The sequence below is a fragment of the Rosa rugosa genome, chromosome 3, assembly GCF_958449725.1.
Source record: "Rosa rugosa chromosome 3, drRosRugo1.1, whole genome shotgun sequence".
NCBI lineage: Eukaryota > Viridiplantae > Streptophyta > Magnoliopsida > Rosales > Rosaceae > Rosa > Rosa rugosa.
Window position 1 is genome coordinate 46,511,777 of NC_084822.1, and position 15,112 is coordinate 46,526,888.

At 41.0% G+C, this 15,112-nt stretch overlaps 3 protein-coding genes and 1 non-coding gene across 11 annotated transcripts; all 4 read left to right on the forward strand.

Annotated features, from left to right (window-relative positions):
* The first annotated feature begins 618 nt into the window (after positions 1–618).
* LOC133735281 (uncharacterized) lies at positions 619–3,955 on the forward strand. 8 transcript variants are annotated; one of them, XM_062162691.1, is made up of 12 exons: positions 619–747; positions 830–897; positions 1,027–1,066; positions 1,153–1,205; positions 1,309–1,522; positions 1,619–2,019; positions 2,104–2,229; positions 2,306–2,421; positions 2,506–2,603; positions 2,799–2,890; positions 3,081–3,211; positions 3,367–3,955. In XM_062162691.1, the coding sequence occupies exons 1-12, from the start codon at positions 702–704 to the stop codon at positions 3,434–3,436; spliced, it is 1,455 nt and encodes a 484-aa protein (XP_062018675.1). In that variant the 5' UTR covers positions 619–701; the 3' UTR covers positions 3,437–3,955. The 8 variants fall into 8 exon arrangements, 6 of the variants coding, with proteins under 6 accessions (XP_062018675.1, XP_062018677.1, XP_062018672.1 ...); XM_062162693.1 differs by having other exon boundaries at positions 2,327–2,421; XR_009858901.1 differs by having other exon boundaries at positions 1,619–2,229; positions 2,799–2,876.
* Positions 3,956–4,162: 207 nt separating this feature from the next.
* On the forward strand, positions 4,163–4,234 carry TRNAD-GUC (transfer RNA aspartic acid (anticodon GUC)). The gene has a single exon. It is a non-coding gene; the product is annotated as a tRNA-Asp (tRNA).
* A 114-nt stretch (positions 4,235–4,348) lies between these two features.
* Positions 4,349–7,340, forward strand: LOC133735282 (autophagy-related protein 18a). Its single transcript, XM_062162695.1, has 4 exons — positions 4,349–5,363; positions 5,901–6,105; positions 6,667–6,793; positions 7,013–7,340. Exons 1-4 carry the CDS (start codon positions 4,521–4,523, stop codon positions 7,101–7,103), a joined length of 1,266 nt encoding a protein of 421 aa, XP_062018679.1. The 5' UTR covers positions 4,349–4,520; the 3' UTR covers positions 7,104–7,340.
* Positions 7,341–8,328: 988 nt separating this feature from the next.
* On the forward strand, positions 8,329–9,836 carry LOC133735283 (glutathione S-transferase F13-like). Its single transcript, XM_062162696.1, has 3 exons — positions 8,329–8,590; positions 9,098–9,146; positions 9,226–9,836. Exons 1-3 carry the CDS (start codon positions 8,444–8,446, stop codon positions 9,684–9,686), a joined length of 657 nt encoding a protein of 218 aa, XP_062018680.1. The 5' UTR covers positions 8,329–8,443; the 3' UTR covers positions 9,687–9,836.
* The last annotated feature ends 5,276 nt before the right edge of the window (positions 9,837–15,112 follow it).

The window sequence follows — 15,112 nt, forward strand, 5'->3', positions numbered from 1 at the left end:
AATTTTGAGTTGGATTCATCATTTTGAGTTTATTCTAGACAATAAAAGGTATTTGTATGATGGTTAGACATCAAATTAATTTGGATTATTATTTTAAATTTTCTTTCTATCTTTTTTATTTTTTAAATTTAAAGTCAAATGAGCCAAGCCGAGCCTATTCAAGCTCGAGCTCGTCCAATAAATCAAGCCGAGCCGAGCCGAGCTCGGGCCTAAGAAAAATATTCAAGCCGAGCCGAGCTTGAACATGAAAAAGAAAATTCAAGCTTTAGCCCGGCTCGAGCTCGATAAAAAACAAATGAGCCGAACATGATCACCTTAGTATTCGCTCCGACTCGGCTCATTTACACCGCTACTTAGAAATGGCATAAATGGATAAAAACCCTTTTTTTATATATATATTTTTAAATAATATTAAAAACAATAAAAATAAAAACAAAAAATTGACCGGGTAAAATGTCTGTGATGACTGGGCCAGAGCCCGGTAAAACTATCACAGGCAACGTTCAATCAATCAAACGGTGACTACCGAAGCAGCTCTACACTTTCCGGGAGAAGTATTTGGCGGCAAATCCTCCTCTGGTAACCGTAAAACCTCTACCTTCCCCCCCCCCCCCCCAAACACACAAACCAACAAAAAAAAAAAAAAAAAAAAAGGAACAAAAACCTCCCGGCTCCGAAAGACTTACAAGCAGACAGAGCTTATGGCCTGGTATCAGACAATTCCAGATTCTGATCAGAGCATTTCTGGTAATTCCCCCATTTCGATTGTGTTATTAATTATATATAGGAATTACTGGGTAAAGTGTGTTTGTTTCATAACCCTGTGCAGATGAGGAAGAACCGGACCAAAATTGGGCGAACAAATGCGCTACGCTCGGCGGAACCACAGAGAAAAAGGTCTTTTTTCCACTTCAATTTTCTGTTAGGTCAAATTTCATGATGTGTGATTGTGCGAATGTAGCTAGTGTTTTCATAGATTGTGATTTAAACTCGATTATGCATTTATAGAATTCTATTACTTAACAGGAATTGTTACAAATTTCATCTCGGCTAGAAATGCTCAAAGGTATTTTGATTTTGCAAATCGCTGCTAGCTTTGTCTTTGCTGGTTTTGGATCTTTAGAACAGCGGTGTTGTATGTCTCGAAAACAGGTGCGAGTGCGAAGGCTTGCAATTTGGAAGATGAAGTTAGCTCTGACGATGAGGTAGGCATTTAGATTATGAAATTGAGAGATGTGCCATTTCTGTGTTGTGTATTTTTGGCCTAACTACAAGGCAGTGTTGTGCCTGCAATGTGTTTTTGAAAAGGTGAACAATGTGGTGTCAAAAGTTTCTGTTAATGGCGATGCTAAAGAGTTGAGAAAAAAAGAGGATGTTCATAGCTTTTGGAGCGATAAACAAGACGAATTACACTCGTGGTCTGCTGCGAGTAAAGAAGCTGAGGCACTCATGCATTTGAATGAAAAAACTTCTTGCTCATCGTCACTGTCTGCTTACTCGAATTTAAAGAAATCGTCTAAAGGTATAGAGTCCTCAGTTTGAATGGTTATCACTGATGTTTTGTGTTCATTGTCACAATGGTAAGTGTCTTGTTAAACTTGAGAGTTGACTGTTGTAGGAGCCAAAGGCAAAGGCAAACCAAAATTTTTGTTCCGTTTTCCGACACACAAGGAAGGAACCTCGTCCCATTCTATATCTAAGAATGATAGTGACGTGTCATTCAGGGTTCAAGAACTGCCTGAAAGGTTGGATGCAATTGAGCCTAGAAATGTAGATCATTCAGATGTTGAACTTATTGAGGATATTCAGGGGGAAGAGGAATCAGAGATTGTGCTTAGAAATGAAGAACATTCAGATGTTGAACTTCTTGAGGACATTTCAGGGAAAGAGGAAAGTTTGTTAGAGGTTGTGCCTTTTGAAGCCAAGGCTATTCGGCATGGATGTACGGGGCAGTCAATGGCTGAGCTTCTAGATGGCCTTCAAGATAAGACTACTATTTGGAGAAAAAGTTCCAGAAAGGTTTATGTCTTCTTCTATTATGTCTTTTGCTTCCTTTCTCCTGTGACATTTCTCTTTCCCCATTTGATCCAGTGTTTGCTTCAGCATAGCAGAAAACGACGTAAAAGGGAGCAGCCTGTTGTAAAGTGTGCATCTCCTCTGGGAGATGGAACTATTGACATTGAAAGCTCTCCTGAGCACTTGGGTCATGGATTGCCAAGTGATATCAAGGTAGTTCTTTGCTGTTACTGCTTTATAATATCTTTCTGTTCAAATCGCTACTATATCTAATGTATTTTCTTAACAGATTGATGATCAAATTTTGAAGCTTGCTGATCCAGAAATGAAGAGGCAGACATTGGTAGATCGATTTCAGGAAGCTATGAGTGACAGACTCCTTGTTGCAGTGCCCAAAACTTTAAAGTAAACAGTTTCTTCCTCTTATAAGTTTGCTGTTGATCTTAGTAAAAAGTGAATTACACTTATTAGTGAATGTGCTGATTGCAGGAGTGGATTATTTGGGAAACTGCAGCAGGTGGTGCAGAGTGAGAAAGAAACTGATATAGAATTCTTGAAGAAGATCCAGGGGGGAGCTAGCGAAAGTAGTAATGCCTTGCAATGGATCCATTTTTCTTTCTATTTTATTTTAGAGAAATATTTTGTTCATGAAAACTAATATGCATAGACTACTGAAGAAATTTTGGTAGTAACTTTTGTACTTCTAAGTTCTAACTGTAATAATTTTGCAAGGTATATGCTTGTACCTGTTGATAATCTTCTTGTTTCTTATTTTACCTCAGATGACCCAAACTGCAAGGATGTGAAGATTCTTTCAAAATACCTGGATGCAAAGCTTACCGTGTGTCACTGCTCCTTCGGTAATAACTCAAAGGTTCTGTTACTAACTTGGCAGTTAAATGTGTATTGTCCAACTACTTTTTATAACCAGTAAAATCCTAGTAACTGCTAGTAGTTCTACATGGCATTTCTTAGATGTTCTTCTAGCTGCATGTTTATGATTGCTTGCAGGTAAATGTGTTTTCTTATGGTGAAAAACTGAAAATGTATGTTTATTTCTGCAGCGCCTCCCATCGCCAGAGGTCTGCGAAGAAATGGTTGACGAAGGACTGGAAAGGACTATTATTTTCAATCCACGAGTTTGCAATGATATTGACCTTGATATTGGGAAATGGATTCGTATACACCCTCCATGGTATGATTCATGTGTTTTCTGCATTACTGCATTGAGTGATCAAAAGTACCACCCCGACAGTTTACTTGGTTTGGTTAATGCTTAGTTTTGTATCACATTACTGCATTATAAGTACAAATATATTAAGTGAAGTATGTTGGATAAATTCTGTGCAGGAGGGAGATCCGTGTCGGCACTGCTCAAAACATAATCCTTTCGACATATTTCTCTGAAATTTCAATGTGAAGGTCATGTTTCTCTAGGATCTCAATTGTCAATTCTCACGAATCATTGCACAACTCCCGCCCATCCAGTAGACATGTTGACAAGCAGGCCTCACAAAGGCGGTTGAGTTTGAGTATCAGTTTTCAAGGTTGTTCATCCACAACCTCCACTTGCATGTCCCGTTCCTGATGGGACCTTGAGCTGCAGGATGGATATCCTCTGCATGAACACCGTCACGTCTATCCAAAGTGGTGCAGCCAGAAGAAGAATGAATTTGGTTTTGTCATGAAAGCCGCTCTCACCTCCTGTGGCTAGGCAGGTGAGATGTCTAATGCAGTTGCTTCTGGTGCTTGCTATGAAGCCAGGGTTTAAGGAATCTCCTTTGGCAACACATGAATGATTTGTTGTGTTACTCAGAAAATTGTGTGGTTCTACATAGATGCTGGTGCGAATGTGGTGCTGCATCACAGTCAGTTACATTGTGTACATATTAATCTCTGAATGAGGACGTTTGAAAATAATAGTTTTTGTTTTCTGTTAGATTCCACTCTTCACAGCATTTGAAATCCACTGTTACCATCTCTCTTTATTGTTGAGTATGGATGTTTCTTCTTCAGAATTGTGACACACACTTGCACACGTACATCTATATGCTCATATATCTCGCTACCACCATTCCACCATCAAATTGAAGTCTCCAGCTCCATCACGAGAAAGTTTTGCAAAATGGGTACTTATAACAACAAGGTCGTTGTAGTATAGTGGTAAGTATTCCCGCCTGTCACGCGGGTGACCCGGGTTCGATCCCCGGCAACGGCGTTGTTATTTTATTTTGTTCACTCCTGTTTTTTCTTCTAAATTTCCATTCACTTTCCAAAGCGTGGTCCACAGGTGAAAGACACCCGCTTTTATCGTATACTCCAATCAACGAATAATCCTGTCACCTGCGGTTTCAAAGGCTAAGCACCTGAAAGACGGAATTACCCTAATTTCTCTGCACAATCCCAAGTGTTGGCGCAAACAGTCATTTCATCTCTGAGCTCTCTCGATCAGTTCAAACTTTACCCCTCGGAAACCTCCAAAATTCAATCCACATCCTCCTCCGATGGCCACCCTCTCCGCCTTCTCACCGCCCTCCTGGCCGGACCCCAACACCGCCACCTTCCTCTCCGAGACCACCGACGCCGACGCCGACTCCATCGCCACCGCCGACGACCACGACCCGCAATCGCCTCCTCCAAACCCTGACCTCAACAACAACACCACCTTCTCGCCGTCGCCGCCGGACCCAACCCCTGCGACGTCGCGCTCGCCTCCGTCGCTGTTCCACCTCTCGTTCAATCAGGACCAGGCCTGCTTCGCCGTGGGCACCGACCACGGCTTCCGGATCTACAACTGCGACCCCTTCCGCGAGCTCTTCCGCCGCGACTTCGACAACGGCGGCGGAATCGGCGTCGTGGAGATGCTCTTCCGCTGCAATATCCTGTCCATCGTCGGCGGTGGGCCCGACCCTCAGTACCCAACCAACAAGGTCATGATTTGGGACGATCACCAAGGCCGGTGCATCGGCGAGCTTTCGTTCCGCTCCGTCGTCCGGTCCGTGCGCCTCCGCAGGGACCGAATCGTCGTCGTTTTGGAGCAGAAGATTTTCGTGTACAATTTCGCCGACTTGAAATTGCTCCACCAGATTGAGACGATTGCGAACCCCAAGGGGCTCTGCGCGGTGTCGCAAGTGGCCGGGTCGCTGGTGCTGGTTTGCCCGGGGTTGCAGAAAGGGCAGGTTAGGGTTGAGCACTATGCTTCCAAGAGGACCAAATTCATCATGGCTCATGATTCCAGGCTCGCCTGCTTTGCTCTGACGCCGGACGGCCAGTTACTGGCCACCGCCAGCAGCAAGGGGACCCTCATTCGGATTTTCAATACACTTGATGGGAGTTTGCTTCAAGAGGTATATATGCTTTGGATTGTCCCAATTCAATCCATTCTGAAATGTGTGACTGCACTATTTGAGATTAGGATTAATGTGGGATTCTCATTTTGATAATTGAATGCACTCTCTTATACGAATTTAGCATCAAGTTCATGAATTTCAAAGCTTGTTCTTTTATCATTGTCATATATGGTATCAAATTTTGATAGGAGGGAATTTGCTTGTTTTGTAAGCCCTAAGTTAAGTTTATATTCTCAAGTGGGGAGGAACTGAGGAAGTCCTCTACCATAACCAGGGACCAGTGCTCGTAGTAGTCACTGATCATGGCTCACTTTCCTAGTTGGTTCAGGGATTAGAGTGAACAGTATTCAATACAAGTTATGGCCTTGTATGTGTCTCTGTATGTTCGACACCGGTGAGCTTTGTTGTTTTTTTTTTTCCAAGCTGTGTGCTTTTTATATGAATTTCAAGGAGGAAACCTCTCTTTGAATTCTGGACTGGTTTAGGAAATATGATTATTGGGTCAGAATAAAAGTTAATTGGATACAAATGCAGGTAAGGAGGGGAGCAGACAGAGCAGAAATCTATAGTCTGGCATTCTCTTCTACTGCCCAGTGGCTAGCAGTCTCGAGTGATAAGGGAACAGTCCACGTTTTCAATCTGAAGGTTAATTCCGGATCAAGTGGAAATGAGATGCGTACTTCCTCTGATTCTAATATAGTTACTTCATCATCAAACTCATCTCTTTCTTTCATCAGAGGTAAACCTTCCCCTATTATTTCTCATGACAATTTTTTTATCTCTATTATTTCATTTGCACTTGGACAAATGGGTCGATGATTTCTGTTTTTTCTTTCAGTGTAAATATTGGTGATTCATATACCACTAAAACCACAATAATTTGTTTTCTAAGGATTAATTTGGGGAATATCACCCAAGTAAGAACTATGTTCATTTGTGCACAATCTCACTTGAACTTATAATCAGAAAAACTAGCACCAATTTGACAGTTGTTATAGACTATTCAAAATTCCCAAGCAGCAAACCCACAGAATTTTGAATGCCAAGAATATCACCTGGAGAGGTTCATTTTTTTTATCTTGAACCTAAATTTTTAGGGCAAGATGACCTTTGTGGGGTCGTGCTAAGGATACCCTGATTTATTTTTTATTTTGCTCAGAAGTTACTAGACATTTAAATGGTGCAGACTTTTTCTATGCCTTCTCTCTTTAAGTTGTAATACAAACCGGTATGCTCGTGAAGGACACTTGATGCATGTATTTCTTACACCACTGGATCTGAGTCACGTTTCTACTTGCAGGTGTTTTGCCCAAATATTTTAACTCAGAGTGGTCTGTTGCTCAGTTTCGCTTGCTTGAGGGTTCTCAATACCTTGTTGCTTTTGGCCACCAGAAGAATACAGTGGTCATTCTTGGCATGGATGGAAGGTGAGAAACTAAACTATATTTAGAAAAGACTCCCGGACTACTGATTATGGAAAGTATAGAAGCAAGATTTGATTCGCGTAACTTGAATGCTTCCACAGTTTGGTGGTCTCCGGACCATATCTATGAATGTACAAGCATATCTCATCTTAATAAGTTACATTCAGAATGAATATATTGAATATGGAATGTGAATTGATATGCTATTGAATTTCGATGCAGCTTCTATCGGTGCCAGTTTGACCCGGTGAATGGAGGAGAGATGACCCAGCTGGAATATCACAACTTTCTAAAGCCAGAAGAAGCCTTCTGAAAGTTGATCATTTGTATTTTCCGAGTTCATCTACATGGCCACAGTGTTCGTTTTACTGCTTTGTCTGCTGTATTGTTTTTTCCCCTAGCTCTAGGATACGGTTCTAATCATGTTGTAAATATATATATTAGTAGTACATATAAATATGTAAAACTGTAAATTTGTGACTGCTGTACCAACTTCTGAAAAAAAAAAAAAAAATTAATCAATAAAGAACATGTATATATTTATCTCTGACCTGAGCTATTCAATAATATCAAGTTGTGTTTGTAAATTTCAGAAGTTATTCTTCATTTGGGTGGGAAATTGTAATTGACCGTTGATGGTCACAGTATCGGCCAGGAATCTGTTTGGTTTTTCAGTTTTATTATTTCCTAGGTTCACTCAATTTTGACTCTTATTTAGAATGAGTCACCCATTGTTGATTTTGCTAATCTTTTTCACTTGGATTTCTGTGTAGTGTTTAAAAATGAGATCAAATCTCAAGATGCTGCCAATCATTTTAAAATCTGGGTGCTGAAAGCTTTGTTTGACTGGATGATATTTTACTGATGAACATGAAAATAGTACACATTGAATAATGCAGAGGACAACAATTATTTTGAAGCCTGGGCTCTACTGCATAGTGCGTTACCCCATCCGAAATCTGAAGGCAATGTGTCCACCTTATCTTGATTTTTTGTTAGATTCCTTCCTATATGATTGCATCAAATGATGCCTTTGATTACTCCAGAAATTGTTTGTTTGTGTATAGACTTATGTAACTCCATCAAATGGTCTCAATAATTGTGTGTTCGTGAGTCGAATTCAAGGACAGACTTATGTAACTCGATCAAATGGTGACAGGCTGCATCTTGTGAAATTACTTTGCCTCTACTAGTCTACACAGACATAGTTGAGCACAGTCTCCCGTGATTGCTACAAATCAAATAAAGCCATTCTGAATGGTCCAAAGTTGATCTTGATTGATAATATACACAACTATTACAGGTTTAACCAAACCATTTTTTTTGGTAGGCACAGAGTAGCGTCATCGTATTGGGGTTTACAATAAACCATGTGAAAGATCCTAATTAAATAAAGCATAAGGCAAATTAGGCTAGGCTAGGTGTGCTTAATTACTCATCTGGATGGACTGTGGTTGGTCAGTACTGTTCTTATTTCTGAAACGAAGTTCAAATTTTTTAATTTACACTTTACAGTAGTACTTATTCAATGGGCACGACACAGAGCATCTCAGAGCCCCCAAAGTCCCCAAATTATATAAAGCGACCTTGGTCTCTAACACATCCTCACCACATAGAACTACTTCTAGCTAGTTTCTTGCTACTGATCTAAAAATGGTGCTCAAGCTGCATGGACTTTCTGTGTCGACCAACACAGCTCGCGTAGTGGCTTGTCTCCATGAAAAAGATGTCGATTTCGAGCTTGTCCCGGTTGATCTTTTTGCCCGTGGAAACAAGGAGCCTTCTTTTCTTGCCAAGAATGTAAGTTTCCTTCCCTTGAGTTACAAACTTACAATTTCAATTTGCATATCATCATATCAGCTTATTTTGACTGTGTATCCAAGTTTGATACACATTGTTCGACCAATTTCTTGAGTTTTTAGTAAATTGTCCAACAAAATATCACGACTCTGATTCAAAGAGGTCTTGTTTCCAAAACATCGATCCATCCTTCGGCATGTGCTAATCATTTCAAGTAAACTTGTAGGACGATGTGGTGTTAGCTCAGTGGTTAGAGCACCCAATACCTAGGATCCAGGTCCTGGGTTCGAGTTATCATGGGGGTAGGAGTGAAATCCTTTGATCCTCTTTAAAGAAAGAAAATAAGATTGTACTTAAACCGTCTCGATCTTCACATGAAATACGTATTAGCTTGATATATATTTCTTTTAACTTGATAAATGAAAGGTTATAAATATCAACAGTACAATCGTCGATCTAATGCTGTCATTTAATCCCTATGTTTGTTCTTATTCCTCTATCGTGTAGCCCTTTGGCCAGATTCCAGTATTAGAAGATGGTGGCATCACACTTTTTGGTAAGCATTGTTTTGATGATTTGACATTCAACTAAAGTTCTTGGACAAGCCTCACCATCTGCTTGATTTTTTACACCAGAATCTAGGGCAATCACATCCTATGTGGCTGAAAAATTCAAGGAAACCGGAACTGATCTCATAAGGCACGAAAGCTTTGATGAAGCTGCATTGGTTAAGGTATGGACAGAAGTTGAATCCCAACAATACCACCCAGCAATCTGTCCCATTATATACGAGTTTTTTGGAAAACCAGTACAAGGCTTGGAACCAGACCAGGCAGTGATTGATGCAAATTTGGAGAAGCTAGAGAAGGTGCTCAACGTTTACGAGGCCAAGCTGAGCAGCACCAAGTACCTTGCTGGTGATTTCTATAGCCTAGCCGATCTTCACCATTTCCCTTACACTTTTTATTTCATGAAGACTACTTGGGGCTCAGTGATCAGTGATCGTCCTCATGTTAAGGCCTGGTGGGATGACATTACGTCTAGGCCTGCTTTGAAGAAAGTTGCTGAGGGTATGACTTTTGGTGAGAATCAGTGAGAACGAAATCGAGTGGTTTTGAGTTCTTCTATATATGTATTGGATGGAAGATAGCTTTTGCGGCAAATTAGTATGCATTGCTCTATATCTTATTGTATCCAAACTAATTTGATTTAAAATGTTGGGTGCTCTGTCCATCTCTTTCTTGAACACATTTTCTCATCACTGCCAGCTGTTGTTGGAATTATTGACAAAAACGAATGATTAAAACAGCCATTTCCGGCTTGAACAAACTGCGCCTATAATATACTTCCGATCTTTGATAGAAACTTGTCCTATAGTACATTGTACATATATCAAAACCTTTTCATGTTGAAGTAAATTGGAATTGCAGAGAGAATTGTAGTCGTATTATTGATAATAGGAGCCCTATATATAGAGATTTACAGAGTACACAAAAAGGTAATAGAATCCGAACATAACTAGGAAATCTAGAACCTTCTCCTATTACAATTCTAGGACTAAACCCTAGTTTGAAGAGGCACACTAGAATACAACATCCTTCAACACTCCCCCTTGTGCCGTTCAAACTTGGTGATGACGCTTTGATCGTTGCCTCACTAAAAACTTTGCCAGGTAACAAAAACCCAGTAGGACAAAAATAACCCTAGTCGAAGGACAAAAAGAGCACAACACGTCATTCACTCTTCGAGATCGAACATGTAGACATCATCCTCCCCCTGATGTTGACATCTCCCCCTGATTGCTACAATCATGGGAGTTTGGATAACTTTCTCAATCCAATGCTCTTCACATGTTTCTCGAAGGTGGATTTAGATAACGACTAAGTAAATAAGTCCGCTACATTATCCTCAGATCGGATTTGATTCACTTCAATATTTAAAAGTGCTTGTTGTTGCTGATTGTAAAAGAACTTAGGCGATATATGCTTGGTGTTGTTGCCCTTGATGAAACCTAACTTCATTTGCTCAATACCAGCTGCATTATCTTTATAAATGCATGTAGGTTCATCTGTGGTAGACTTCAAACCCCAAGTTCCTCGAATGTGTCTAATTATAGACCTTAGCCATATGCATTCACGCACGGATTCATGTAGAGCGATAATCTCTGCATGATTTGAGGAAGTAGCAACAAGGGTCTGCTTTGTAGACCTCCAAGATATCGTAGTGCTTCCCATGGTAAAGACATAACCGGTCTGGGAACGACATTTGTGAGGATCAGAGAGATACCCTGCATCAGCAAAATCCATCAAAACATCATCATCGTTTTGATGTAAGGGAGGAGGATGAGTGACCGGCGGCTTTGCCGATCACAGCGTCTTGGACGGTGCCACTTGGGCTAATGAGATCCGTTCTCATTATTCTGTCATTCTTTTCTCTCTGCAAGGATATAACAAACCCATATCTATCGTACATTTTTAAGTAACGAAAGATTGTCTTTATACCAGTTCAATGGCGTTGCGTTCGCGCAGGGCTACATCTAGCCCACAAGTTCATAACAAATGAGGTGTTCGGTATTGTATTGTGTTAAGTACAATAATGCGCCTATTGCACTTAGGTAAGACACTTCTGCCAATTAACACGTCTTCGTCATCATTCCTGGGACGAAACGTATCCCTCTTAGGGTCAAGACTACGGACGATCATGGGAGTGCATCTTTGACTTTATCAAAATGCAAAGCATTTATTGACACGGTATACAAGTTCTAAATCTAGACAAAACCGTGTTCTCCCAAGGTCTTTCATCTCAAACTCTGATTTCAGGTGTTCAGCGGTTTCCCTTAACTCTCAAGGGTTCCAATTATATTTATCAACATAAACCGTGACAATTGCAAATCTAGAACTTGTCATGAAAACGCATGGGCATAGTTCATCATATCCTTTCCCAATCAAGTAGTCACTTTAATTAGTGAGCGTTTCACCCTCATTGCAAACGTGCTCCGTGGTTAAGAGCCACTTGATTTGGGTAAATGAAGTACACAAGACCCTTCATTATATTTCGTATCTAGATCCCCATAGAGATACGTAGTGACCACATTCGTAAGCTGCATGTTCAGTTATTTGGAAACTACCAAACTGACAAGGTAGTGGAGTGCAATGACATCCATTACGAGAGAATATGTCTTCTCGTAGTCGATTCCAGGGCGTTTTGTGAGAAGCCTTGCGCCATAAGGCGAGATTATCATCTATTTTTCTCATCACGCTATCTAACGAAGACCTATTAATGTCAACATGTTTTATGTTAGGAGGTGTTGGCATCTCAGGCCCGAAATCCTTCCTCTTCGTTAGTGAATCCAATTCAACCTGGATCGCATCTTTCCATTTAGGCCAATTTTCTCTATGTTAACATTCTTCAACGGAGTAAGGTTCGATGTCATTGGTCTCAATAATTCCACGTCTTCATGTACACTAGTGTAATTCGTAGAGATCTCTATATTCTCAGGAATTGGTTCTAACATTGAGGCATCCCCCAACGATGTCTCTTGGACATAACCACAATCCAGAATATTCTCATGAGACGGATTTTGAGTATCAATGATCAATGGATCAAGTTGTGCCAAACTCGCTCTCTTCCTAGGGCGTGAATCCATCGAACCTATGGGTCTCCTACACTCTCTAGCGGAACCCATGGCCTATGACGCCATTATGCCACCTTGTGGCGTCACCATACCACCATCCATGGTAGTGGTGCCGTACCCATCTCCTCTGGGTGGCACCATGTCCTCCTGTGGGGACATTAATCATTGCAGACATGTTTGCAGCAGGTATATGTGATCTCGTCACTTTTAGGGGATCAAGATGAGACATAGTGGGGACAGATCACGACAATTCCTGTCGTTCCTGTTGAACGTTGACGTTCTAATCTCCCATAACGACGGGAAGACTGTCTCATCAAAGTGACAATCCGCAAATCCAACAAAAAAAAGAGATCGCCTGTCAAGGGTTCTACATAGCGGACTTATAGTTGGAAACTCATGTCCAACACAAATATATATATGCATTCGATGCAATGACTCATGTTGATGCGCTGTGGCGGCGCAATTGGCACATAAACCGCACACTCAAATATGCATAAGTACGAGATATTAGACTTGAACCTAGTCACTAGCTGTAACGCAAATAAAAGTTGAGTGGCTGCTATGAGTCGTAGATGAATTAGCATAGCTGCATGCGATATTGCATAACCGAAGCGGAAATATTGGTGCGCATTACCAATGTCCGGGCTACCATCGTAGTCGTTTAATGGTGGCTTTTCCGCGAGACCAATTGGGTGTGTACATGAGAATATGATACTTGATATCAATACCCAATGATATGCAATAGTCATCGAAAATTTTCGATGTAAACTCTCTTGCATTATCAAGTCAAATTGACTGAATGAGATGATCTGGGTAGTGAGCCCGTAGCCATATGTTCTGGGCTAGGAGTTCATCATAAGCAGCATTGCGAGTGGATGATAGCGCGACACGTGACAGCGTGTTTGCACATTAACCAACACCATAAAACATCTAAGCAGTCCGCAAGTTGGTTGAATGGATCCACAAAATCCCTTAGATTCTATGTAAGAATGAAATTATTTCTTTAGTGTCCTTTGCATAGGATGGTCTTGATCCTAAAAAAACAGGCTTTACAGAACGAAAGATTGGCCTTATAATCTACCAATGAAGGTTTTGGTTGAGCCACAATGTCACAATTTACTTTGAGAAGTAGAGAGAGGAGCCAAGTCTCCATACATGGCGTCAAAGCCATGATTTTGCCTCAGGGGGATCACGGCGCCGGCGTTAGACGACCGGTGGTGCACGGTGGCAGCGCCCCAAGGCACGGCGGCGGTGCAATGCTCTCTTTGAATCGACTTTTGATTCTCACTTCTCTTCGTTCTGAAGAAGAGATGTCCGTGTGAAGTCTTTAGTATCACAGATCATCATATCATGACTTGGGTGTCCCAAACGGTCATGCCAAAGCCTATATGTGTCAGAATCCCATAAGTCATCTCTCATGACATGGTTGGATTCAATAACTCGAATAGTGGTTGCATACAACCCACTAGAGCGACACATAAGTTTCTCTAATACTCGTTTATGTCCGTAGTCATTAGAGGTGATGCAAATGAACTCTTGTCCATTCTCACAATGTGTTTCCACATGAAAACCATTGGCTTTTATATCTTTCAAATAATAAAGTTCGAATTAAGGTATGTCCAGGACATTAAGTAAAAGAATCGACACTTTATTAATAGCCAATGATTACATCAAAGTTTCTTAACCAAATGCTAATCCAAAATAAAAATCAAACTTAGACAAATCGTAGTCACTCAATCCGTTTGGTAACTCCAATCAAATATGACTAGGGAAGTAGAGAGAGACGTTGGTGGAGCGAGGCTCTCTTAAGTACCACTAATCTCAATCACTTTCCTAGACATCATACTTCATTGGATGCGCCACTTGCGAAAGAGTTAATACAAAATTGTCATTTATTGATTAAGGCGTAATTGCCATTACATAATTCTTGAAAAAATAAAAGACTATTCGAAATAAAAATCTGCGGCATTTTGTCTTCATCGCCAGATTTAAAGTCTTTTTGAACTCGATGTCTTGATCAGCATGATGCGGCTGCCTTCTTAGGTACATTGCAAATTCAGGTCCATTGATCAGACGTTCCATATCAGAAATAGACACCATGAAGAGGATTCTACCTTGATTGAGGCGCATTGGCGCAATGTGCATGGTCCCTAGGACCGGAGGCGTTGGAAAATTATGACCATGGCCAACGTTGGCTCTATGGTTTCCAACTCTTCGTCCCTCAAAGTCACGGTTCCTACGGTGGCGTGATTGTCGCCTTTGGCGACTACCTTCATGAGCATTTCGATCATATGGATCATGACGTCTATGGCGACTTTCTCTAGCCATGGGACGATGCTCTGGATAGCTATCTCGAAGCCTATCAATTTCTCTTCTCACAAGCTCGTTGCCTTGCCTTTCAGCAATTTCCATAGCTTCAATAAGCTGGTGAAAGCTTGTGATTCGTCTTGCATTTATATGAGTCAGAAATAAATCACAAGACCTCATAGCATAGATAGAGAAGGTATTGAGGGTTTTCACAATCAAATGTTCTTTGTGATCGTCTTGCCACAGAAGCGCATCATTCCTGTGATGCGGAGAGCTTCCGAATAAAATTGTATGACTGTATCAAAGTCAAAGAAGAGAAGATCATTCCATTCTGCTTCTAAATTCGGAGGGATGGAGTCACGAACGTTGCCATAATGTTCACGAAGCGCTTGCCATAGCTTTATAGCGCTATCCTCATTCATGAACTCAAACCTGAGGTCCCTATCCATGTGACGCATCATTAGGGCAAGTACCCTAGAATTGTCGATCTCAGTTTGAGGGTCTGGAGCAGTTCCTTTATGACAAAGCTCTTGGATTGTATGCAATAAGTCACGGGCAATAAGGTGGAGCTCAACATCGTG

Coding starts and splice junctions, on each gene's coding strand:
- LOC133735281 (XM_062162688.1), top strand. CDS start 702: ATGGCCTGGTATCAGACAATTCCAGATTCTGATCAGAGCATTTCTG. Junction 2,422..2,505: donor GCAGTGCCCAAAACTTTAAA/GTAAACAGTTTC, acceptor TGCTGATTGCAG/GAGTGGATTATTTGGGAAAC. Junction 3,212..3,366: donor ATTCGTATACACCCTCCATG/GTATGATTCATG, acceptor AATTCTGTGCAG/GAGGGAGATCCGTGTCGGCA.
- LOC133735282 (XM_062162695.1), top strand. CDS start 4,521: ATGGCCACCCTCTCCGCCTTCTCACCGCCCTCCTGGCCGGACCCCAAC. Junction 5,364..5,900: donor ATGGGAGTTTGCTTCAAGAG/GTATATATGCTT, acceptor ATACAAATGCAG/GTAAGGAGGGGAGCAGACAG. Junction 6,794..7,012: donor ATTCTTGGCATGGATGGAAG/GTGAGAAACTAA, acceptor ATTTCGATGCAG/CTTCTATCGGTGCCAGTTTG.
- LOC133735283 (XM_062162696.1), top strand. CDS start 8,444: ATGGTGCTCAAGCTGCATGGACTTTCTGTGTCGACCAACACAGCTCGC. Junction 8,591..9,097: donor CTTCTTTTCTTGCCAAGAAT/GTAAGTTTCCTT, acceptor TCTATCGTGTAG/CCCTTTGGCCAGATTCCAGT. Junction 9,147..9,225: donor TGGTGGCATCACACTTTTTG/GTAAGCATTGTT, acceptor TTTTTACACCAG/AATCTAGGGCAATCACATCC.